This window comes from Phascolarctos cinereus, unplaced genomic scaffold (assembly GCF_003287225.1).
Source record: "Phascolarctos cinereus isolate Bilbo 61053 unplaced genomic scaffold, phaCin_HiC Scaffold_5;HRSCAF=322, whole genome shotgun sequence".
NCBI classification, from domain to species: Eukaryota; Metazoa; Chordata; class Mammalia; order Diprotodontia; family Phascolarctidae; genus Phascolarctos; species Phascolarctos cinereus.
In genome coordinates this window covers 453,263,757-453,290,159 of record NW_027555958.1, presented here as the reverse complement: position 1 = coordinate 453,290,159, position 26,403 = coordinate 453,263,757, and the positions used below count along the sequence as shown (strand labels likewise).

At 45.8% G+C, this 26,403-nt stretch overlaps 1 protein-coding gene across 1 annotated transcript in view; it reads right to left on the bottom strand.

The window, feature by feature from the left end:
- Nucleotides 1-275: 275 nt before the first annotated feature.
- GPX7 (glutathione peroxidase 7) overlaps nucleotides 276-26,403 on the bottom strand; it is a 45,711-nt gene continuing 19,583 nt past the window's right edge. The window contains exons 2-3 of the mRNA XM_020987786.2: nucleotides 5,278-5,539; nucleotides 276-4,038 (exon numbers count right to left, since the gene is read on the bottom strand). Of these exons, the coding sequence (XP_020843445.1) occupies nucleotides 3,875-4,038; nucleotides 5,278-5,539 (426 nt within the window). The 3' untranslated portion in view covers nucleotides 276-3,874. The remainder of the gene's footprint in view (nucleotides 4,039-5,277; nucleotides 5,540-26,403) is intronic.

Below are 26,403 nucleotides of genomic sequence, written 5' to 3'. Positions count from 1 at the left end.
AATTGGGAGTAAAAATCTCATGATGCCTCTTTACCGTTCATTTAAAGGAAACACAATCCTGGCAAAGAGACCACAGGAAAACCTTTAACTGTCAGGAGGAGGGAATTTCAGGGGGCCATCTGGTGGGGAAAGCCAAATGGTGGAGATGGGGGAAGGTATGGATGGGAAACAGAAGCTGAAAGGGGAGAGAGAAAAAGGGCAAACAGAAAAAAAATATGGGACTTCACAGACAAACATCACCATTTTGTCTCAGGCCGACCTAGTTCCCAGGGTCATTCATGTCAAAGCACATTTATTTACTGGAAGAGGAAAAAGAAAGACAGAGAAACATGATGTGGTGGAAAGAACATGGCCTGTAGACTGGGGTTCTACTTCCAAATCTGCCAATAATGTTCTATGGAAATCACTTCACTTCGATAAACCTTGGTTTTCTCTGACAAAATGAGGGGATTGGACGATATGGTCTCCAGTTCTAACATTCTGTGTTTTAAGTCTTTCTAAGGTCCCTCCCAGCTATCAAATTTTATAGGCTAAGATTCTATGCTCTAAGGCCTTCCAAGTCTAATATTTTAGAGTCATTTGCGGCTCTAGTAATTTATGGTATAACATCCTACGTTTTAATGTTCCAAGTTCTAAGCCCTTATTACAGCTCTAACACTCTACATTCTAACACTCAATATATTCTAAGGTTATCTCCAGTCCTAACATCCTATATTCTAATGTTACAAGTCCTCAAGTTGCTTCTAATGCTAATATCCTCTCTTCTAATATTACAAAGTTACCTCCAGTCCTAACGTTTTATATTCTAACACCTTATTTTCTAGTATTCTAGGTCCTAAAGTCATTTACAACACTAATGTTCTATTTCTAACATTTTCTATTCTAAGGTTCTTTCCAATCCTAATGGTTTATGTTCTAGGTAATTTACACTTCTAATATTCTGTGTTCTAACTTTTACATTCCAAGGTCACTCCCAATCCTAACATTTTGCATTCTAATTTTCTATGTTCTAAGGCTTGCAGCTCTAATATTCTCTGTTCTAGAATCCTACAGTCTAAGGTCATTCTAAGTGTTGCCATTTGACATGCTTGGGTCTGGAAGTCCCTAATAGTTACCCTTTTTTCACCCCATGTGCCAAGGTGCCCCTCACTCTGACAGGCTGGGTTTTATTTGTTTTCCATATGCCTTTATTATCAAAACCAAATGCCATTTATTATCAAAATGGATGTGCTTGCATACATGGAGTGAGTCATCATCAAGGGTAAAATCAGCACCAAGGAGGAGCTGGGCCCCTCTGCTCTGGGCACCGTCAGGGTGGCCATGGCTACGGACAGGTAGCACTTAGCTTATTGTGAAGGGATTAGGGAGGGCGGTGTTGGAGATTATCGTGAAAGATGCTAGGCCTTGATAGACCTCTCTGTCCTCCTGACTCACTGTGTGACCTGGCCCAAACCTCTTTCACCCTACAGCCTCCAGTTTCCTCCTACTCCTCCCCCTCTAAAAAGGCCACAGAGGAGCTGCTAACCATGCTAATGAAGCAGCTCACCTCTTCATGAACTGAGTTGGTGAAAGGTGAGCAGGGTTAAGCCAGTGCCCCGAACAGGGAGACAGAAGATCTGGGGTCTAGTTCTGGCTCAGCCTGATTTGCTGTGTGACCTTGGTCAAGGCACTTTTCCTCTCTGGGCTCCAGTTTCCTCCTCTGTAAAATCCCACTTGTCAGGGAGGTTAGAGAGGGGATTTCTGGTCGGGTATAGTTTGGACTAAATCCAATGAGATTGCGTAAGTAAAGCATATTGAAAACCTCCAGCAGTCACGTCAATGGTAGTGACTTATTCAGATTCTGACGGTCTCTGAGGGTCCTTCCAGCCCAGAAATTCTGAGGAGATTCTGAGGGTCTTGAGCGGCATGGTCATCAGGGTTCCCTCCCTCACCCAATAACACACTGTGAATGATAAGGGGGGCATCCTGATTTGGATTCCAAGTGTGGCAAACTCCTTAATCCTACTTCCGGGGCCCTGCTATAAGGGGAGCGAGGTCCTGGGAGGAGGTCGCTTTCATAGTCACAATGGCCCTGTGGTGGAACATGATAAAGGGGGACTGTCAACAATCTTTGGGATGTTAGGAATAGAAGGAGCATCAGAAACCATCTAGTTCAACCAGGCCCTATTTTACATGTGGGGAAAATGAAGTCCAGAGAAAGGAAGCAACCTGTGCAAGATGACAGAGGGAAGTTTGTACCTGCCCTATAACTGGGACTAGCACCAGGCCTCCTTAATTCCAATTTGGGCTTCTTAGCAGTGGGAATCATCCTGGGGCTTGTTATTTACTGGGGTTCTTCACCCCCTCCTTTTCTCTCTCCCTCCTCCTCCCACAGGCACTAGGATCTTCCATCCTCTCTTCCCCACTCTCTCTGGCACTTACTCTCAGCTCTGCTCACACAGGCATTTTGAAGTTGGTTGGTACCTTCTTACTGGTGGAAAATTCTGACTAGTTAGTTCTTTTTGATTGTGAGTTTCCATTGACTATGGTTCTTGTTGGCTAGAGAGGTTTGATTGGTCAAAGAGTTCTTATTGGCTACAAATCCTTTATAAGTTCCTTATTGCCCATGAATTATTATTGGCTACTGAGATCTTATTATTTCTTGTTGCTGCGTCCTTATTGGCCCAAGTTTTTATTAGTTACTGAGATCTTAATAGCAAGTTCTTATAGGCTGTGAGGACTTCTTACCGGGCACAAGTTTTACCGGTTACTGAGATCTTATTAGCCACAAGTTCTCATAGGTTGATAAGGAATTCTTATTGGCCACGAGTTCTCATTGTTTCATGAGATCTTAGTAGCCACAAGTTCTTATAGGCTGATGAGTCTTTATTGATCACAGGTTCTTACTGGTTACTCAGAACTTAATAGCTACAAGTTTTCATAGGCTGATGAGGAATCTTATTGGCTACAAGTACTTATTACCTCTTGACCTCTGATTGACCAGAAGTTCTTAGAGGCTGCTGAATCCTTATTGTCTCTAAGTTCTTATTAGTTACTGAAATCTTGGTAGCCACACCTTTTTTTTTTAGACAATTGGGGTTAAGTGACTTGCCCAGAGTGACACAGCTAGTAAGTGTCAAGTCTTTGGTCTGAGGCCAGATTTGAACTCAGGTCCTCTTGACTTCAGGGCCGGTGCTCTATCTACTGCACCACTTAGCTGCCCCACAGATAGACACACAGCTAGTCACTAAACATATGCCTGAATGTGTTTCACTTTGTATTTTGTTGTTTTTTGTTGGGTTTTTTTGTTTTGGCTAGGCAATGGGGTTAAGTGACTTGCCCAGGGTCACACAGCTAGTAAGTGTTATGTGTCTGAGGCTGGATTTGAATTCAGGTCCTCCTGACTCCAGGGCCAGTTTTCTCTATCCACCTGGCCACCTAGCTGCCCATAGCCACAACTTCTTAAAGGCTGATGAAGAATTCTTATTGGTTACAAGTTCTTCTTGGCTCCTGAATTCTTTTAGGCTCTCATTGATCTCAAGTTCGTATTGGCTGCTGAGTTCTTATTGGCCTATAGTTCTTATAGGCTGCTGAGACCTTATTGGTCACAAGTTCTTGTAGGCTACTGGGTGTTTATTGGTCCCAAGTTGTAACTTGGAAGAGATTGTGAGATATTAGCAGTCACAAATTCTTACCAGCTGAGTTCTTATTGGTCTCAAGTTCTTATTAGTTAAAAGTAGAAAATATACCACTGAAAGGCCAAGTTTTTCTCCCCATGTTTGAAGAGCAAGGAAGGAGGAATCTCTCCCTGCAAGGCACCTGTGGGAAAAAATTTGGCATTCACATTTAGTATTCACATTTGACGTTGTGAAGCCAAGGAGAAAGTCAGGAGTGATTATAATTCATCCTTCTTCCCCAGGATGAGCTTCCCCACAAGCTCATGGATCTTGGGCCGAATCTCCTCCACTGATACAGTTGAGTCCCAGGCTCCCACCACTTTTCCGTTCGGGGCTACTAGGTATTTCCAGAAATTCCAAGTTGGCTCTTCCCCGGAGGATTCTGGATAAAAAGGAAGATGAGAAAAGTCCATAAACTCAGGTAGGTCTTCATATCCTACCATAGGGAGATGGTGGGGAAAAAGGTTTCTAGGTTCCACAGACCAGACCATCTACTCTCTTACTCCAATTACTTCTCCGCTCCTCCGGAAATTTCACCATTAGCACTCATCCCTCTGGCTCTGAACCTGTGAAAAAACACTCCATGTCCTGAGACATGGAGTTCTCAGTCACTGACTCCTCAGTGTGAGTGTCTTTCTGATCCTTTCCTGAGAGCACTGTCTTGATAATGAGGGTAACCTATACAAGCGATGTTTAAGCTTTTGAGGTCCCTTCCAAATGTTTGGATTTGTGTTTTTCTCCTTTATTTTTGGCTAGTGAGAGGTAGAGGAAGAAAGTTACAGGCTCCTATTTCTGAATTGTTCATGGTTTATAATGTGCTTTCCTCGCTACAAGCCTTTGAGGTGGGTGGTTTGAGTATTACCATGAAAGGATGTGTCCAGAGTCACACAACTAGGGAACTCAGGAGACTTGAGTTCAACTCCAGAATTCTTTGTACTGGAGCAGCTAGGTGGCACTGAACCTGGAGTCAAGAAGACTCAGTTTCATGAGTTTAAATCTGGCACTGTACACTTACTAGCTGTGTGACCCCCAGCACATCACTTCACCCTGTTTGCCTCAGCTTCTTCATCTATAAAATGAGCTGAAGAAGGAAATGGCCAACCACTCCAATGTCTTTGCCAAGAAAAGCCCCAAATGGGGTCACCAAGAGTGGTCATGACTGAAATTGATTGAATAACAACAATAACAATAAATTATTTGTACTATACCACATTGGAATGTTGGAAAAAGTGTGTGAATCAAGGTGAAAGGGAGGGCCTGGGTCTTTAATGAACTTTACTTAAGCAGGCCCAGGGGATACTAAGACAAAAAGGAAAATAAACAATCCTTACCCTCCAGAAGCTTACATTCCACAGAAGGGATGCTGGATATTTACAGATAAGCAAACCCAATTCAATTCAACAAGTATTTATTAAGTACTTGTCTTAGAAATTTGCCCAAGGCTCTGAGGGTAAGTGACTTGCCCAGTGTGTGGTAGAGGCGGGACCTCGTAGCTGTTTTATAAATACTCCTTAGATTGCTTTGAGTAAGATGTGTCAATCCTAAGGGACCAGAGAAACCTGAGACACCGTTTGCTAGGATGCCTAGACTGGCCCTGAGTTCCTTAGGGGATGCAGCTCACCAATTAGATACTTGAAGGCAGCATTGGCCCCAGTACCACGGACAGCGATCTTGCTGAACATAGGGAAGGAGACTCCATAGGTCTTCCGGGCAAAGTTCTCAATCTCCTTGTTGGTGTCTGGCTCCTGCTGGCCAAATTGATTGCAAGGAAAGGCCAACACATTGAAATGGTGTGGACCCAGGTCTCGCTGCAGCTGCTGAAGAGCTCGGTAGTGCTGGTCTGTATAGCCACACTCACTGGCCACATTGACAACCAGTGACACCTGGGGAAAGAGGATAAATTCTTATTGACTGATTGACACCTACTCACAGAAGTGGATGGCCGAGCAAACATGCAGGAAGAGCTATAGTTTCATATGGAGTCATGAACACAGGCACAGGTATGACAGCAATGAGAAACAACTGGGCACTAAGGGAGATACATAGTTTAACTCAGATTCAGTCGCTGTCTTCGTGGAGCCTACAGTCTAGTAGATTAATAGGACACAAATACATCTAAGTGTGAGACACGGTGTTGAATTATATGTACTAATAAAGACATGTATGTGTACATGTACGGATATAGACATAGCATATATCTATATACACATACATAAATATACATATAATAGCAGCATTTATATAGGGCTTTAAGTTTTACAAAATGCTTTACACATATGATCTCATTTTATGTATTGTCTCATTGTAGATATCATAGATCCAGTCATATATATGTGCATATATATTTATATATAATTTATCATCTCCATGCAAATAAACCCTAGCCCTAGCTCTCTCTTCTGAATTTCTGTATCATTTCACAAGCTACCTACTGGACATTTCCAACCAGTTGTCTCATAGACATCATACATGCAACATATCTAAAACAGAACTCACCTTTCACCCCAAGTGCTCCCCTCATCTGAACTTCCCTATTGCTGTTGAGGAACCACCATCCTCCCAGTCACCCAGGCTCACAACTTGGGTATCATCCTTGACTCCACTGTCTCTCAACCCCCTCCCATACCCAATCAGTTCATAAGTTCTGTTGATTCTAAATTCACAACATCTTTCCTACACCCCATTCCTTCTCTGACATTGCCACCAGCCTGGTACAGTCCTTTATCACCTCATGCTTGGAATATTTCCATAGACTTCTGGTTGACGTCCCTGCCTCTAGCCCCTCCCCATTCAAGTCTATCCTACTCAGCCATCTGAGTGATCATCCTAAAGTACAGGTCTCACTTGTCATTCCCCTATTTAAAAACAACAACAACAACGACAACACTTCGGTGACTCCTGATTGCCCCCAGGATCAAATAGAAAATCTTCCGTTTGGGTTTTGAAGACTTTTATAACCCAGCCCCTTCCTATTTTTCCAATTTTCTTATACTTTCCTCTCCTCTCTGTACTTTAAGATCCAGTGACACTGGTCTTTTTGCTGTTTGTCCAACAAGATACTCCATCTCTGGACTCGGAGTGTTTTCACTGGCTTTCTCCAATGTCTGGAATAGTCATCTCCACTTCCTGACTTCTCTGGCTTCTTTCAGGTCTCCGCTAAAAAAACCTACCTTCTGCTTAACCCTGTTTGCCTCAAAAAAAGGAAGCAGGGCAGCATCTGGCCTCAGACACTTACTAGCTATGTGACCCTGAGCAAGTTACTTAACCCCCATTACTTCAAAAAAAAATCCTACATTCTGCAAGAAGTCTCTCTGGGTTCCCCAGTTAATTCTAGGGTCTTCTCTCTGAGATTATCTCCAATTTACATGTATGTTTCTTATTTGTAAATTGTTGTTTGCTTGTCCTCTCCCTGCGTTAAATTGTATGTTCTTCGAGGGCAGGAACTATTTGTGCCTTTCTTTGTAAACCTATACTTTAGCACAGTGCCTTACACATAATAAATGTTTATCAACTGTAAACAAGATCTATATGGGAGAAATTGGAGATAATCTCAGAAGAAAGGCACCAGCATCCTGGGAGATAAGAAAAGGCTTCCTGCAGAAGGGGAGATCTTAGCTGAGACTTTAAGGAAGCTAGGAAAGCCAGGAAGGAGTAAAGAATTCCAGTGAAAATGCAAAGACTTGGCAATTGGGCTATCTTGTTTGAGAAAACTGTAAGTCTGGGCAACTGGAAGGATGGCAGTGTTTTTTCAGCAATGGGGAAGTTAGAAAGTTAGAAAGGGGGGAAGGTTTGGGGGCCCACCACAGTGCCTGGAACATAGTACCTGCTTAATAAACACTTGTGGATTGATTGACATCAGACTCTGATTTTCATACTGTCAGTTAAGTGTCGAAATGGATAGAGTCCTGGGCCTGTAGTCAGGAAGATCTGAGTTCAAATCCAACCTCAGAGGCTTACAACCTGAGTGACCCTGGGCAAGTCATTTCACCTGTTTGCCTCAGTTTCCTTGACTGTAAAATAGGGCTAATAATAGCACCTACCTTGAAAGGTAGTGGTGAAGATCAAATGAGAAAATGTGTAAAGCACTTAGCACAGTGCCTGGCACATTGTAGCCACTTACTGAATGCTTCTTTCCTTCCCTTCACCATAAACCAATTTGGTTTTTTGGATTAGCTCTGTGATTTTTGAGCTCTTAGCCAGGACCTCCCTTCCCTCATGCAGTTGACAGATGTAGATGGAGCCCTGAGAAGCGATTTGCCAGGGTCGCACAGCCAGGATATATTAGAAACAGGTCTTGAATCCAGGTCTTTCTGACTCAGAGGACTCCTCTCTCTCTACTAGGTAGCATTGCTTCTCATAGCATTGCTTCTGGGGGTGTATGTATTCACACACCCAGACACATATGGCTGGACTTATGATTTCATTGGTGAAGGGCACTCCCAGATGAAGAAACTCCCTCTCCCAAAGCAGATTGGCACCTTCTTGGCAACTTATAGTCTTGGAGAGTTGCTTGGGGCACTGAGAGCTCAAGTGACCTGCCCAGGGTGAGTCTGAGGCATGACTAGAACCCAGGTCCTCCAGACTCTCCAAGGAGAGCTCTCTGCCCACTGTCACACTGCCTCTCACAGCTTACACAGATACCTATAAGCAGAGAACCATGTGTAGGAGCATGACCACATCTACACAAGCACAGATATCCAGTGTCATAGAAGATGCGCAAACATGTATATAAATATGTTCCCAGACATGAACATAATGTACACGGCACAAACACTGTATGCACATGCACACACACGCACATTAATAGACAACCTATAGAATTCTCATGCCTACGGGTCCTTAGACTATCCCAAAAATCACAGCATGGCAGGTAGGCTTAGAGGAACAACTGAGATCCTCTAGTTCAACCTGCACTTCTTCCATTAAAAAAAAAAAAGAAATCCTTCATTCTCAGGGACCACCTTTAGAGTTGGGTTGTCTTCTCTGCGCATTAGCACTAACTCTTCCAGGAAGAAGGGGAGGAAAAGGTCAGACCTCCGGGGCAGGGCCAAAATCTGACCTCCACGATATCACAAAGTTGTCTTGGCTGGTACTTTTAAAAATATATTTGCATTTTCACACTGGGCTTGGCTTTCCTTATCTGTCAGAATGGAATAATAATAGCACACATTCAGGCCCAGGCTGGGTTTTAAATTGCTTCCCCTATCCTATGTCATGTGAACTTCCCCACTTTACCTTATAAGGAGGAAGGGTGTCCATACAGCAGGCCCGTGATTTTGTCCGACAGCTGCAGATTGCGACTTGTCTATAACTTAGTAGGTAAGGCTTAGGGTATGTAAGTGGCCATTTGGATACTAATATTATCCAAACAGATGACCATAAATGGCTAGGCTGGTGAAGAGCCTTGAGTCCATTCCATGTGAGGGTCACCCCATATGAGGATTGGTGGAGAGACCTAGGCGTGTTTAGCCTGGAGAAAAGAAGAGCCGAGGGGGGATGGGAGAGCTCAGTTCAAGGTGCTGAAAATCTGTCATGTGGAAGAGGGATTAGCTTTGTTCAATTGGGCCCCTGAGGGCAGAACTGGGAGGGGCTAGAAAGTGCCAAGATGCCAATTTAGATTTGAGGTTGAGAAAAAAAAAAATTTCCGCACCTTTGAGAAGTGGTTCGGGCGACCTCAGGAGGTAGGTCCTGGACTTCCCTCCCTGGTCTTCAAGTATCACCTGTGTGCCTCATTGCTCGAATAGGTTGGACAAAATCAGGGGTTCGTGGCATCCCGTATCCCTTTGGCAACTTAGGAAAGAAGATGGAACCCTTCACAGAATTGTGGTTTTTTAATAATTTTTTAAAATGCTAAATTTAAGACAGAGTTTAATGAAAATAAAGAGAAATTTTCCCATCCAAGCTCATGGACCTCCCTGAAATCTCTCCACGTATGTACGTTAGATTAAGAACCCCTGGACTAAATGAATACACTCCTCAGGTCTTCCCTAATTTTATAATTCTGTGATATTATAATAAATAATAACATACTATTGACATAACAGCATAGAACTCTTCGGGCTCAATCAGGCATCAATGAACAAATGTTTATTAAGGACTTATAGGATGAGGAACTATGCCAGGGACCGAGGATAGAAAAAGCAAATGTGAGATGGTCCTTGCCTTTTCTTCCCATAGCTTCTGAGGTTGGCAGTGGCCAATTATGCCCATTTTACAGAGGAGGAAAGTGTGCCTCAGAGAGGAGCAGGGACCAGGCCACGGTCAGACCCAGGGCTAAATAGTGGCAGAGGAGGGGCTAGTTTAGGTGATTGGACTGTAAGTCAGGCTCTATGAACTGGCCCCCTCAGTTCTGGCTGGTGTGGCAGGCTGTGGCCTGGCCTTGCAGTGTACCTGGGGGAGCCCCGAAGGAGTGAAGGCATCCCTAGGCCTGCCTCTGCCACTTGCTTTGAGTGTGACTAGATTTCCTGGGAAGTCCCTCCTATCTGTATATTTCTACAATCCTAGCTATATGACTTTTAGAATAATCCACTTCCTGGGCCTCTGCTTCCTCCCTTGCATAAAATGGGGTGGGGGCTGAACTAGCTGCATCTGGGGTCACTTGGAGCTCTAGGCCTATGAGCCTTGGCTTTCGCCACAGAGAGGGGCTCTCTAGGCCCACGCTATTTCCATTTAGGGCCTGCCTGCCTGCTCTTCTAGCTCAAACAGCAGGTGTCAATGTAGCAAGGCTGCGTGCGCATCCGTCCTTGGCCTCGGCCTTGGCCACAGAGTGACAGCAGCATCTGCACTGGGCCCGCCCCCCGCCCCCCGGAAGGCAGCTTCCCCGGAAGTGGCCGCCGCCTACCCGCAGCAGCCGCCACCGTGGCAGCAGCTGCCACGCTGGCCCCGCCGACGGCGCATGCGCAAGAGCCCTTGCCTGCTGGCCTTGGCTCCCGCCCCAGTCACATGGCTGTTGGGAGGCTCAAATGAAAGAATGCTGGCAAAAATAACGCTTGGGGCCGGGAAGCGCCAGGGGGTGGGGGGAGGGCTGTTATTAATTATTAATAAAAGAGAGCCCCTGGGCTGCTGGGCCCCGCACTGACGTCAGGACGCCTGGAGCGCACCACCTGCGGTTGGCCGCAGCTGCCAATCAGGGGGTTCTGACAGAGCGGACCAGCTGGGCCCGCCCCGGGGGGTTCTGGGGGTCTGCAGGCCCAAGCCAGTGGGGGAGTAGGGTGACTAGCTAATCTGATAAACTCATTCCCGATAAATGCGCCAGGAGGCTCTGCAGGGGGATTGTACGGACCCCACCTGCATGGCTGCGGCAGCGGCGGACCTTGCCTGGAGGCGGCGGTAGACCGTACCCGCAGAGCCCCCCATTTCCACACCTCCTGCCCCCGGGCCCTGTGGACCCCACCTCCCAGACCCGCAGACCCTAGCCCGGCTGTTCTGGAGACCCTACGCCAGCTGTTCCAGGGACCCTAGCCCGGCTGTTCCTCGGCTCTGGGGTGGGAGGGGGAGAATGATGCATTTGGGCGTGGCGGACCCTGCCGGCAGCCGAGTAGCAACAGCAGCTGCAGTTGCCGCAGTGGCCCCCCCTCATGGCCGTGCCCATGCCGCAGTGCCGCGGTGCCTTATGGGAGCGGCTGAGGCTGGCTCCCCGCCCAGCCATCTCAGGCGAGGGGCCGGGGGCCGGGGGGCGGGGGTGGGGGCGGCGGCGGCCTTGGCGCTGGGCCTCTGCAAACGTCTGGCTGGGCCGGGCTGGCCGGGAGGGCCCCAGCCAGCGCCTCCCCGCCGGGGCCTCCCCAGCCTACGCGCTTGGGGAGCCTGGCAGGCTGCCCAGCCGCCCTCCCTCCCATCCACGGGTGGAGACTGTCTTCCCGCCAGGGCGGGGCAGCCAGGCCGGGAGGCCCCAACAGCTGCGGCTTTCAGCTCTGAAGCCCTTTTCTGTGTTAGGGTCCGTGGCGGGCCCCATTCCCAGCCCTCGCTGGTGGCCTCCCCAGCCTTTATGGGCCTGGCACCCTCTGATGGCGGCAGGGGCCCAGCCTGGGAGCTGGAAGGGTCTCCTGGTTCCCGGGTTTTAGAGGGAAGGAGGGAGGGAGGGAGCTGCCCGCCTGGGGCCCTGGTCACTGTGGCAGGCAGGGCCGGCAGGGGCCTCTGCTTTCAAGCAGGGGGCTGACTTAGCCTAGCCCAGAGGGGGATGGATTTCCAGGGAAAGAATGTCAGGCACCACATCATAGGATCAGAGGACTGAGGCCTGGCAGGGGCTAAAGAACAAAGGGCATTAGACCCAAGAAGATGGACTAGCCCAGCTGGGACGGAGCTTGGAAAGTTCGGGTTGGGAGGGGCTTCCAGACCCAGAATGTTAGGGCCCCGAGGGTCTACAGAACCATCAGAACTAGAAGAGACCTCAGAACAGAAAATGTGAGAACCCCAAACTTGGGAGCTGGGAGGGACTTTAGAACCCAGAAGGCCAGGGCTGCAGTGACCATCGTGAGTGGCAATCAGTGATTGTTAGAGTGGGAAGGGAGATGAACACATGAATCATCAGAGCTGGGAGGGACCTCAGAATATATATTATCAGAGCTGGAAAGGATCTTAGAACACAGATGCCAAGGTGCAAGGAAGATAGTGCTGAAAGCCAGAAGAAGCTTTAGAACATAAAGCTAGGAAAGTCCTGAGAACAAAAAATACTAAAACAGAATGTCGGTACTGGGTGGGACCTTCCTTAGTCAGTTAAGAAGCATTTATTAAACATTGTGACAAGCACCTAAGCACCCAAGATACACTTTAGCACACGACCCATCACAGTTGGGTGGAATCTTAGAATGAAAACTGTCAAAGATGGGAAGGACCTAATTCATTTTACATATTGGGAAGCTAAAGCGCAGTGAGGGGGCATGAACTGCCCTCCAACACAAGGGTGAGTAGGGCTCCAAAGTCCGTGCTTCTCTTATCTCATGTTGTCTCTGTACGTGGTGGTCCTGAAATAGATGTGCGTTAAATTAAATTAAAAACCAGACCCATAAGAGAGAATTTTTGTTTCACTCATTCAACCTTTATAAGCCTTACTATGTGCTCAACCTGGTGCTAGGTGCTGGGAGAGATGCAGAATCAAATAAAACTCTGTCCCTGCTCTCAAGGAGGTTCAAGCTTCAGGTTCAAGGTTCAGAAGACATGACATGTATATAAATGACCATAATTCAAAAGGAAAGATGAAAACTGTGTAGTAAGGGCATAAAGTGTTACAATCAGAGGAGATTCCTTTCAGCTGGGGGAACCAGGAAAGGCTTCCTGGGAGGAGGGAGCCAGCATTTACAATGAGCCCAGAAGAAAGGATGGGGAGGATTCCCCTTTTAATATCTGACATTTATCAAATGCCTTGCCATTGATCTTTCCTTGAAGTCTTTTCCCAAGGCTTCTTCAAGGCACAGAGCTAACCTCACTTCTCAAAGGCTAAGCCAGTGGAGTTGAAGGGGTTAATGCTGGGCTGTCCTGACTCCTAGGAACCAGTGTAGCTAAGGCAGAAAGACTCAGCCTATGCCTGACTCAGCCTCAGACACAGTAGTTCCTGAAGCACAGTAAGTCACAGAGGGGCTAAAATCTGTTCCACCGAAGGTTGGACTTGCTCACTGACTAAATCACAGACCCTTAAAGCATGAAGTAGTTGTGCTTGACGTTCCCTGTATAGCAAAATAGAACACAGATACCCATAGCCATTGGTTTCCCTTAATTTTGCCTTCATGCCAGCCCCTTCCTCTCACAGTCCTGCCTCTCTCTGATGACATCCTTTATGCTGCTTCTCCTGCACAAGTCTTCATTGGGAACATGTTGCATTATGCTGATGTCCCTTACGGGCCTCTCCATTGCGTCTTGGGTGACCCACAATTTTAATTCTTTAGAGACTGTGGTATTCTATGATTCATGGCCATACAGCATCATGGAAGAATATTGATGTAAAAAAGGTGGGCTTTTGTTTCAGGGGAAAGCTTGAGGTTATTAAAAGCATTGCACAATTTTCCAAAGTCAGCCCAGACCAGTCTCTTCCTCCTGTACATTTCTGATCCCAGTTCATTGTCCATCTGCAGTGTCTGTTCAAGATTTATGTATGGGTGCATCATTTTTGTTGAATTGTTGATTGTCCATCAACCTCACTTATTTTAGACAATAGATATCCTTCACCTTGTTTATTCCTGTGTGAACAGTCTTTTGTGTTATTATGAATATCATCGAAGGGGCTCAGCAATGTCCCAGAGCTGGATGCAATCAGCATAATGTCATCTGCAAACAAGAACATCTGGAGGAGCTCAGCATCTAGCCTCTTCAGTTTCATCTTTGCTCTGAATCAGCCCATACAAATCTTCCCATGTTTTTCTGAATTCTTTGTAGTCACAATTTTTAAAGCACAATATTCCATTGTGTGTGTGTGTGCACCATAATCTTTCATTCCCCAGTTGATAGGCATACACTTTGTCTCCTTAAATTTGTTTTCTTCTATACTGCTCCTTACTATTTTATTAGGCAATAATGCCCTGTTTCTTCCATCATCTTCTTCTGTAGGATTGTACAAATATATTCTAAGTCTTTGTTGCCCTGGACTGTCACATCTTTTCTCTTAACAAGAAGATCCAGTATTTGCTGGTGGAGACAGTTTCTAGGATCTTTTGCTATCCTCATTGTAGTATTTAGTTTATATCCTAAGCATCCTTAAGAAATGGTAATAATCTGTGTTAATGCTGTTTCTTTTATCCATTTCCCAATTACATAGGTCAGGCTGTTTTTTGTCTCAATAATACCATATCTTCTTCTATTTTTATTCTTCCAATTTGTGTTACTTTTGATTTTTGCTCTGACAAATCTATGGATTGAACGACACAAGCAGCTGATTTGGAAAAGGCTCTCACCTTGGTAACCAGTCATTTCCTGTCTATACGCATTTAACACTTTCATTTTCCCGGAGAGGCAGGGTAGTGCTGTGAATAATTAATGATAAGAAGAATAGCTACCATTTATACAGCACCTACTGTGTGCCAAGCACTGTGCTAAGTGCTTTACAAATATGGTCTCATTAGATCCTCACAACAACTCTTAGGAGGTGCTATTTTTATCCCCATTTTACAGGTGAGAAAATGGAAATAAACAGGTGTCCAAGGTCATATAACCAGTAGAGCACTGGAGTTGGAGTCAGGAAGACCTGATTTCTAATCCCATTTTTGTACATTTACTAGCTAGATGACCCTGAGCCAGTCACTTAATATTTCTCATCCTCAGTTTCCTCATATGTAAAATGAGGATTTTGGATTTGATGGCCTCTAATATCTCTTCTAGCTCTACGTCAATGACTCTATCTAGTGCCTACCATATCCTGCATTTTCCAACTCTCTTCTTCAGAAAATTTTAATGATATACAGGTATTTATCAGCCATTGGTCTCTGTCATTTCTTACTCCTGAACTGTGTCTTCCAACACTTTTTTTTTTTACTGTCCTCCTCTATGCCCACTGTGGCACCGAAATCTTCAAATATTAAAGCATATGTTCATGTAATTTGGAGAGGCTTACTGCATTCTCTGTAGAATTTATCTTCCTCCTCATTCTCTGTAACAGATATTGGGATGTAAGCTGTAAATACCTTCATGATGGTCTTGTTGCAAATACCCATCATGAGCACTGCAATGGGAGATGACCAAGTATCCCATGAAATGATGTTTTTCGTTACCTCTGGGTATGGAATTGAACCAACCCTGCTAACTCCTTTCTTTGCTGCTTCATGAAAAGCCTGTGTCCTTCCCTTGAGCTGTAGCTGCCTTTGTTCTTCTGGTTCCATTTGCAGAAAAAGTGTCAAGGAAGATGTAATTTGGTTCCTTCCAGTAGAATGACATGCTGGTCATTGGATAAGGATCTCACATTTTGAGAACTGTCATCTAAGTTATTAATTATTGATGGTCTAAAAACAGTGGGATTCATATAGTACCCTACCTCCCCTTTCCTACCTATTTGCCACCATTACTATAGAAATGGAAGGGTGGGCACACAGAACCCATGCCATTTTGTATTTTTCTTTGGTCACAGGTTGCTGTTCTCAGATTATTGGGAATAAGACCCTCTGTACTTAGCTGAGCTGGTCCTTAGAAGGTAGATGCAGTCTATTGCTAGGATTATACTCAAGGCTTTTCCAACATGGTAGAACCTAACAGAGCTTGTACCCTGCTGGCATAGCCCATGAGAATTCCTGGTCACCTCCCCTCCTTGATGAGGCATTGGAGTAGGACTTGGTGGAGAAAAGAAAACCCAATTAATAACAATAATAATGATAATAATGATAATAATACATAGCTAACTTCTATATAGCACCTACTATGTGCCAGGCATTGTGCTAAGCATTTTACAAATATATTATTTCAAGCTCACAATGACCCTGGGAAGTAGATGCTATTATTATCCTAATTTTATAGGAAAGGAAATTGAGGCAGACAGGGATTAAGTGATTTGCCTAGAGTTACACAGATAGGAAGTATCTGAAGTTTAATTTGAACTCATCTACTTAATTCCAGGCCCAGAACTCTATCCAATGAGATATCTACCTAGCTTCCCCAACCATAGCCCAAGTGTTTTATGAATATCCAAATAATGATAAAAACCTAAAAGAAGGCCTCCAGCACACTGGATGGACTGTGTATCGATTATTTAAGGGAAGACATAGAGACAAGAGTCCCATAGTTTGGTACAGTGCTGGCACATAGCAATCACTTAATGAATGCCAGTTGACATGAGATGAGAAGATGTGAATGAGTTATAATATACGAGGTTGAAAAGAGCTACACCAATGAGATCACAGCTCCATGGAAGCATTACAAAAGGAGACACTGTACTTAGTATACCTCACCAGCCTCAGCTCCTTCTGAGCTTTAGAGAGATTGAGATGATTCTTACAGCACTATGTCACATACCTGTCTCCTGTTCTTACTTTCATCTCCTGTACTCATCCTTTTAAAAATCTGTGTTGGCTAGTGAGCTCCCTATGCATCCACATCTGTCTCTTTAGACAATTCTCCTCTTAGCAAGCCTCCAACTTTCCCTTCATTTCCCCTCCCCATCTCCCAGCAGTAAGTTCCTCCTTGTTGCTGAGAATAAGATACAAAATAGCAATTACTTTAGGTGCTTTCTCTACCTTTTGAAGGATGGATGACATAACCAGGAAGGCAAAGTAAAACATTCTTAGCTTTTGTCTGATGAAGAGAGCCAACCAACATCTGAATAACCATAAGTCCCATCACTGCTATGGCATGCCTTTATGTCAGGTGTGTTTCCCAAACCTCTTCTCATTCCATCTTTTTCCTTTGTGGTCTGGAGGAAATGCAAATGCTAGTATTCCTTCTGTTTTCCCCTCCATTGATCTTTGCCCTAATGAATGGCTTCTTTTGGGGTACTATTGGATCTACCACAAATCTGTTTTATCTAATCTCAACTGGGCCTCCATTGCTACATGGCAATCCTGTTTTTCCTCCCACGATCCTCCATCCATATTTCCTCTTCTGCAGTTATTCCAATACTTCTCTTGCAGTCTCCCTACGTCACCTCCAAATCCCTCTCAAAGCATTTGACCTCACCCAAAGGGCCATCTGTTACGAGCTCCCTCATCTCCCCTATCCCACACTTCAAAACTTTCCTATAGCTCTTCTTTTGCATGGATGGACAGTCTCCAAGAAATGGTAGCCTTTTTCATCAAGGTCAATCACTCTCCTCGGGCACTCACCCACCCTCTTCAGAGTCCTCCAGGACCTCATCCCAATAATAATAACAATAACAACAGGTTTGCAGAGCATTTACAAATATTATCTCAATTAATCCTCACAATGACTCTGGGAAGTGTTATTATCCTAATTTTACAGATGAGGAAACTGAGGAAGATAGTAATTAAGCGACTTGCCCAGTATCACACAGCTAGTAAGGCCAGATTTGAACTAAGGTCCCTCTGACTCCAGGCCCAATGCTCTAACCACTGTACCCAGCCATTCCCTCCTTTTTTTTCATCTTCGTTCTCTCATTCTACTGGCTTTCCAAAGCTTAGCACAGTGCCTAGCCACAGAGTAAGCATTCAATAAATGCTTGTGATTGATTTATTCTTCCCTGCTTCAGACAAATATATCTAGACCTTGAGGGACATTACCTCAAACTCTCATCTTCTACATTTCCTCCCCTCCCCATCAGAAGGCCTTCCTTGAGGGCAGGGAATTATCTATTTTTGCTTGCATCTGTATCCCCAGTGCCTAGCACATAGTAAGTGTCTAATAAATGCTTGTTGCCTTGTCTCATTATCAAGTTCCTAAAGCTCTCCTCTTCTTTACCACTCACTCACCTCTTGGTGGTTTTTTTCATCATCTACAGTTCCTCTCTCTCTGTATATAAATATCCCCTGTTAACTTCCTTTCCCATCATCGAATCTTGCCATGTAACAAATACAATTAAACAAAACAGTCAACAAAGCCAATCTATCGGAGAGAATACGAAACATTCCACACCTGCGCTACCTCACCTCTCTGCCAAGAGGAAGGATGTGTTTGTCCTCTCTTCTCCAGAACCAATTTAGTTGTTTTACTTTTATATTTGCTTTGCTGGAGTCACTGGGTATATTGTTCCCTTGAGTCTGCTTTCTTTGCTTTCTACCACTTCAGACAAGTCTTTCCAGCTTTCTAAGAATCCCCCATATTCATCATTTCTTATGGCATCATATTATTGCATTACATTCAGTCAACCAGTCAAAAACATTTATTCAGTGCTTCCTGTGTTCTATGTATGCTAAATGTAACACCATCTGTTTAGCCATTCCCCAATAATGGACACCCACCTTGTTCCCAATTTTTTGCTACCATGAAGAGTGCTGCTATATAGGACCCTTCTTTCTGCCTTTGACCTCCTTGGGGTATATATACAGCCATGGAACGGGGGGGGTGAGTCAAAAGCTTTAGTCACATAATTCCCAGTTGTTTTCCAGAATGGGTGTAACAAGTTACATAGCTCACCAACTCTCTTCCCAACCACCTAATGATCAGGCTTCCAACTTCCACTTTACTGAAACTGTACTGATAGGATCTCAGAATTGGAAGGGACGTGAGAGGCCCTCTTTCTAGTCCAACTATGCCTCTCTGAGGTCTTTACCAATGATCTCTCACGTGCCAAATCTAATGGCCTTTTCTCAGTCCTCATCCTTTTTTTTTTGTTGTTCAGTTGTTTCAGTCATTTCTGACTCCTAATGACCACATTTGGGATTTTCTTGGCAAAGATGCTGGAGTGGTTTGCCATTTCCTTCTCTAGCTCATCTTACAGGTGAAGAAACTGAGGCAAACAGGGTGAAGTGAGTCACACAGCTAGTAAGTGTCTCACAAAGATGAGCCTTCCTGACTCCAGGTCCAGCACTCTCTCCACTGGGCCACCTAGCTGTCCATCCTCCTTTGCCTCTCTGCAACTTCTGACACTATTTACTATTACCTGCTCCTGGATACACATTCTTCACTTAGATTCTTCACTGTGCCCTCCTCCTACCTATTGGACTTTGATTATCATCATCCCTTTATCATTCCCTATGTGTGGGTGTCCTCCAAAGCTCTGCTCTGGCCCCCTCTTTACATACACTCTCTCCACACTGAGCTTATGAACCCAACCCTTAAAAAGTATCTCAGATCCCATGCCACTCACCATCAAGATGACTGGATAGTTCCAATAGACTGTAAGATCCTCAAGAACAGAGGCTGTTTTGGCTTTTGCCTAGGTGTTTTCAGCACCACACACAGTTCCTGGCATGATAGTAGGTATTCAGTAAAGGCTTATTGAAATTTAATACAAATGGGCTTGTATCTTCTGTCTTCAAATCCTGCCTGGCCCCATGGTCCTTAAATGGAAACTCAAGCATCAGAAGCCATTTTATGAGTCTCCAGAAACATCCAACATGGTCTTAGGTTCTATCACAAAAATGAAAAAGAAATCATCCCACTTTTGCACCTTTGCTCATGCCCTGTTTCATACCTGGAGCACCCTCTTATTCCATTCATTGATTCATATACTAATTGATTCAGTCATCCATTATGCTAATTTACCCCCAAAATATCTGCTGCTCTTCCTTGTTTCAACTCCACAGAACAAGATGCCTCTATCACGATAAGTTCATCACTTCTAATTTCACCATCATGCTGCTAACTGAAGCCTACTTCCCTCAGCCTCCTCCTCTTCCCTCTTTTTGGAGGGCTGGATCGTACATTAAGTGCTTAATACACTCCTCCCAATGCTTCCTTCACAGAGAGCAGAAACTAAACTCGCAGCTTACCCTACTTTGCATCTGCTGCTCAGCCTGGCTTCAATTCCATTGAAGAAGATGCCCCCATGTTGGGTACCTCCTGATGTCCCATCTCTCCCCCCACCTGCTTTTATGCCTCCTTTTGTGTATTGTCTCCCCCTTTGGATTGCAAGCTCCTTGAAGGCAGAGATTGTCTCTACTTTTAGTAATTGTGTCCCCCGGGCTCAGCTAGGCATTTAATAAATGTTTATTGGATTTATTGGATTGGATTGATTGAATGCTTGTGTGTTTAGTCCTGGGAGAGGTTCCTGCCCTCCTAGAGCTTGTTGTCTAGTAGGGGAATGAGACATTTCCAGTTTGGCTTGTGTTCCACCCTTCTATACACTCTGTAGTTATTTGCTGCATCTCAGCGGAGGACCCTGATCCTCCCCAGGCAGGCTGGCTACTGAGGGCAGACAAACTGCATGACTATGACCTCGAAGGTGTCATGGTTTGTCTCATAGGACCAGAAGATCAGAGCCTTAGATCTGGACAGAGCCACAGAAGTCATCCTCTGCTCCCCTGTAATTATCCTTCCTATTCTTTGTTCCAGCTAAGTCTCTCTCCAAACATGCCTTGCCCTTTCCTGACTCCATACATTTGTCTGAATGGTTCCCTCCTCCCACCACCTTCCCATGACTTGAACTCTTGACCAACTCAACTGCTCTGAGAACTCTCAGAGAGCAAAGACCATGTCTTCCCTTCATTTCCCCTCACAGTATCCAGCACAGGGCTTGCACACATAGAAGACTTGTTGAAAGAATGACTAAGTCTGGTAGGGAAATACCTAGATTGGAGTCAAGAGATCTGGGCTCTAATACTCTGTAACCTTGTGCAAGCCTGTTAACTTCTCTGGTCCTCAGTTTCTTCCTCTGTAAAATGAAGGAGTTGGACTACTCACAGATCTAAAATTCCCTATCATCAAGGTCCTCCTAGCTTTGATATCCTGTTTTAAATCCTCTCCAGCTACATTCTAACTCCCTATGTCCTGTGTCTTAACAACATTCTATGTTCTATAGTCTCTTTTAGTTTCAGCAGTATCTGTTCTGAAGTTTCTTTCAGCCCTGACATCCTAGGCCCTGAGGGCCCTCCTGGCCCCAACATTCTATGTTCTATAGTTTAAGGTCCCATCCAGCTCTGGCATGCTCTGATTTTTCCATCTCCTGTCTCGCCCATAGCAACTTGCACAGAGCTGGGCTTGTGGCCAGGGCTCCATAAAGAATCGTTGACTTCTTATTGAGGAAATGGATGGAAATGATGCTTGGTCACCTCATTCCTGCTTCACCCGGCTTGCTTCTCTGTTAACAGGGTCCTCCTGGGTGAAAGAAAACAATCCTTCCTCCTTCGTGGGCCTTCACAATTTTGGGGGACCGTGCAAACCCATAAATAGAAGGATGGTTCTTAGGAAGTTGGGTTTAGCAATCAGATTCACTTGGGGCCAAACTGGCGAGGACCCAACACGGAACCGACAACTCTGGAGTTGCTGGCTGAGACAGCCTGCCTTTGCTCATCCCCCTCCAGCAAGCCACCCAGGAGACAAAGGAGGATCAGGAGGCAGCAGGGACAGGGTGGGCAGAACAGGCTGGCCCCCAGGATGCAGCATGCAGGGTATGCTTTGCATGTGACTTTTAATAAATGCACATACTTTTCACGGAAGCTCCGATATTCTAGAATTCTGCAAGTGGGCAGGTCAATCAAATACAAGGCAAAAAACATTTGTTAAGTGCCGGCTGCATGCAGAGCTCCACAGAGGTCACTAGGTCTATTGTATGAGACTTACCACTGCTGAACCATGAGAGGGAATCAGCTTTGGTATGGAAGGCTAGTGCAGGATCCGAGGACTGGAGCATCAAGCAGCGTGGTGCAGTGGGGAGAACATCACATTTGGAGTCTGAGGCTGTTGCTTAGTCTGCGCTTAGCCACTACCTGTGTGAATTTGGGCTCTTTGGGACTCAATTTCCTCCTCTCAGACTAGATAATCTCCAAGATCCTTACTAAGGCTCTGACTCTACGATGCTCTGACCTGAAAGGGTCCTTGAATGCTGGACTTGTGGTCAGAAGTCTGGGTCCAAACCCCAGCTCTGCCACCCATACATAGCGCCTTGAGCTTCATTTTTCATAGTTTCCTCATCTACCCACTGAGGCAGCTGGACTCTGGGACCTCTGAGGTCCCTCCCTGCTCCAGATCTGTGACCCTATGATTTCATCTGTACTGATATCCCTCCTACAGATGCATATCAAAACTGCTGCAGACTTGAGAGATGGTTTTTGAAAGTAACTGTGGTTGAAAGATTTCCCTGCCTGAGGCCAGTCTGGTAATTAGGCTCTCAGCACTTAGCTAGGCTGGTACTCAGACGCCAGAAGCACATGCTCTGATCGGTCATTAGGGCTGTATTTGAACCCCGAAGAGCTGGTGCTCCAATGACAGAGCCTTCCAGTACCCAGGGCCACATTTAGGCTATAACGAGGCAACTGAGAAGGGCTTTGATGGAATATAATGCAATAAATACTTTTAAATTCAAAAAGAAACATCCTCCTTGGCCTCCTCGCCCTCTTGTTTCCTTCACACATTCTGCATTCCAATTAAATTGGTTGAGTGATTGTGCCCCGTCCATGACACTGCCACCTCTGTGCATTTGCCCAGGCTCTTTCCCATGCCTGGAGTAAACTCCTTCTTCATCTCTACCTCTACAAATCCAGCACTTCCTTCAAAGCTCAGGCCAGGCGCCAACCCCTTGACAAAGCCTCTCCTCCTTGGTTACTGTTGCTCTCTAGTGCTCAAAACTACTTTATATTTCTTTGTATAGCCTTTGTATCTCTTTACCTGCAAGAATATCATATTCCTCCATTGGAATGTAAGCATCTGGAGGGCAGGGATGGTCTCATTTTTTCTTTGAATCTCCAGTGCCTAGAGTGGTGCCTTGCACTTAGCAAACACATATTTGTTGAAATGAATTGAATCAGGCTGAGCCACTGTGTTCCATCACTGTGAAGATATGGGTGCAAATGGGGCTCCCTCATAAGGACATTGTATTGAGCCAGTGAATGCATTTCAACAAGTCAGATCCATTCTCACCTCTACACCTGTGCTCACACCATTATCCAATTTTGCCCTTGTGGGAGCCTTTAATCCTGTGTGCTCTCTTCTCCTAGGTGGAGAGGAGGCATGGCTGGAACAAAGAAGCTGTGAGCTGCCTAGGGTTGATTTGTTGTGAGATGATTTTTTTCTGATCTTGCTCTGTCCTCAGCCCATACTTCCTTGTCCCACTGGCATGGATTTATGGGTTAACTTACAGAAGAGCTGAGGGGTTACTCTCTTGTTCTCTGAATTTGGCAGGGTGTTCTGCTTAGACTACGCTCTTTTCCACTCTACTCCCAGTCAGAATAACCGTCTCCTTACCTGTCAGCCTGTTAATCCACTCTTCCCTCCTTCTGTCACAAAATTCCTGACACACATTGGTGGCTTCCCTCTAGATTGAGCAGGACAGGAAAATCTTGTCTTATGCCCCAAATATAAACAAACTCACCCCCTATTTCAGACAATGGCAGAACTGTGTGTCACCCTTGAAATTGCCCTTGGCCCTTCAATTTGCCACTGTGAAGTTACAGTTCTGTCCCCATTAGTGCCCTGAACACAGCATAAGAAACTGAAGACCAGAGTTGTAACTAGGGGGGAGTGACTGGAATGTTTTCCTAGGGTGTCAAAATTGGTAGGGCACTGACAGCATTTACACTTCTTCAGGATCTGTAAAAATGACTGACCTGAATGCGTAGCCAGCAAGAATCTTATGTTAAACTAGGAAGTGACCATGACTCATCTGCAGTGCTGGAGTTGAGCTCTACCCATCCTTGTCACCACTGGGGCCTCCTCATGTGCTTCTCAAATCTACTCAGGTGCCCTGGGGACTTTGTCTCCCCACCTCACCTTAATTTTCCTTTAAAAGTTGTTTTGAGGGTGTTTTTCATGCTCTTTTTGCCTGGTTCCTTTTGCGAAGCTTGTCCCTGGCACAAAAAACACTAGCTATGGCTCTGGTGCCGACTCCCCCTCTATCCGCATAATGATTGGCTAAAAGAACTGGGCATGTCTGGAGGACAGATGACTCAGGGGGAACATGGTAGCTGTCTTCAAGTATTGCAAGGGCTCTTGGGCAGGAAGAGGATTAGCCTTGTTGTTTGGCCCCAAATGGCAGAATCAGAAGCAATGGAAGGAAGTTGGGCCAATGGGCTCAATGTCAAGAGGAACTTCCCAACCACTGAGGTCATCCTAAGGTGCACTAGGCTGCCTCAGGGGGTGGTGGACTCTTGCGGAGGTCCACAAAACACAACCTTTCAAGACCTGATGGCCCAAGGGGGGAATAGTCTCATCTCTCTTCTCAAATGTTTCTGAAGCCCCTTGTGTGGATTTCCCTTTTCCTTATCACAATGTACCCCATATCATATTTATGTGTCATATCCTGCCCCCTTCCCCAGAATACAAGCTTCTTGAAGACAAAGGCCAGGATGCTCTTCATCTTCATCTCTTTAAAAGAGCTTAACAGATAGTAGACACATAATAAAACTGTTAAATCTACTCCCAGGACCCCACCTAGGCCAACAAATTGGTCTGGGCCATCCTCCAGGAGGTCTGCTGATGCTGATGGGAAGCCAATCTGGAGGAATGCCAGATTGAGAGAGGGAGATGGAATTCCATGGGGAGTATGAGCAGATCCACAAGCATAGAGGTGATGCTACAGGGGTGACTCCCACATGAGTGCCAACCCCATAGGCACTCCTAAACTTTCAACTCTGACAGTGTTTGTCATCCACCCATGAAATGTTCTAAGGCATTCTGTGGGACACCAAAGGTGAAGGGACTTTTGTGAACTTACATGACAATCATAGGTACTGGACAAGACCTGAGAGTGCAGTCCCCCCATTTTACAGATGAGGAAAATGAGGCCCAGAGAAGTGAACTAACTTGTCCAAGATCCCATAGCTAGTAATTATCTGAGGCAGGATTTGAACCCAGGTCTTCCTGTCTCCAAGTCCAGAATAACACTGCCTCTCGTCCCATCTTGGCTCTGTCTTGATCTACTCAGACCCTAACAAGCAGCTCATGGTAAATATCGGTGCCTCCAGAGTCACAGCACCCAGCACTCTAATATCATCCCTGTTGACCATCAATCCATCAGTCAGTAAGCACTTATTAAGTGCCTACTACATACCAGGCTTTGTGATAGATTTGGGGGGGGGGGCACAAAGAAAACAGTAAAGCACACCCTGTTCTCAGGGAGCTTCTATTGTGTTGGGAGAGACAACACACGTGCGTGCGCGCGCACACACACACACACACACACACACACACACACATCTATAGACAGATAGAAAGTCGATACAAAGTGATGGAGGCAGAATACTAGGAACTGGGAGGAGTCAAGAGAGACCTTAAGAATCTAGATCCCCTTCAGACTGGCAGTCCTACCAACCAACAGCAGGTCACCCTGGCTGCTCTTTCTTAGCAGGGATAATGAGAGCGCCTTCAACATTCAGGAACACACCACCCCAGGGCAAGTGCGCTGTCAAGGAAACCAGAATCCAGCCCCTGAGGAGCTGCCACCTCGAGAGCCCTCCAGCACACTCTCCCTCCACCAACCAGCCCCTCAGCTCCAGGCGGACCCACCAGATCTGCTCCCCGCCTCCACCCGAGCCCAGTTGTCTGAGCTCCAAACTGGCACCATTCCTGTATCTGAAGGAGGGTCAACCTCCAACCAGTTCCCGAGCCTTTCCTGGCAACGTTGTGCATCCCTCCCCCCAGAGAGGCCGGCCGGGCAGTGCTCTGCCTCAGCCACAATAACCTGGCTGTTTCTAGGAAGATTTATTGGTACATACGGTTCAGGAAAGCAGCCAGACCTGATCCCCAACACCTAAGGCTGACGGGGGTGAGATGGCAGTTGGCCTCCGGTTTGTATAAACCTTTGGCTGGCCGCAAGGCACACAGTAAACTAGAGTCTAACTCACCCAGGGACTGCAGGGTGTCAGGGGAGAACAGGGAGAAACTGGGGATGGAAATCATCATCCATGTAGAGGGAGTCTTAGGGGTGAGTGAACGGCTCGTGTTATTAGAAGAGACTCCCGGATTGGCTGGAGATTCACAGAGGCAGAGAGTCCTCAAGGACACGTAGTCTGGCTCCATTACCCCCCCAAAGAGCCCTCCTCCAACATAAGATGCACAGCCCATGATCAGCTAGCCTTTGACCAAAGACCTCCAGCGAGGAGAGCGCCCTACATCCAGAGGCTGCCCATTCCACTCTGGACCAGCTCTCCTTGTCAATTAGCCTCTCCTTACATTAAACCTAAATTAGCCTCTTTGCAACTCTCCCCTCCCCCACCCTCCAGATTACGTCTGGTTTTGTTCCCTGGGGCCAAACAGAGCAAGGCTAATTCTGTTTTAATATGACAGACAG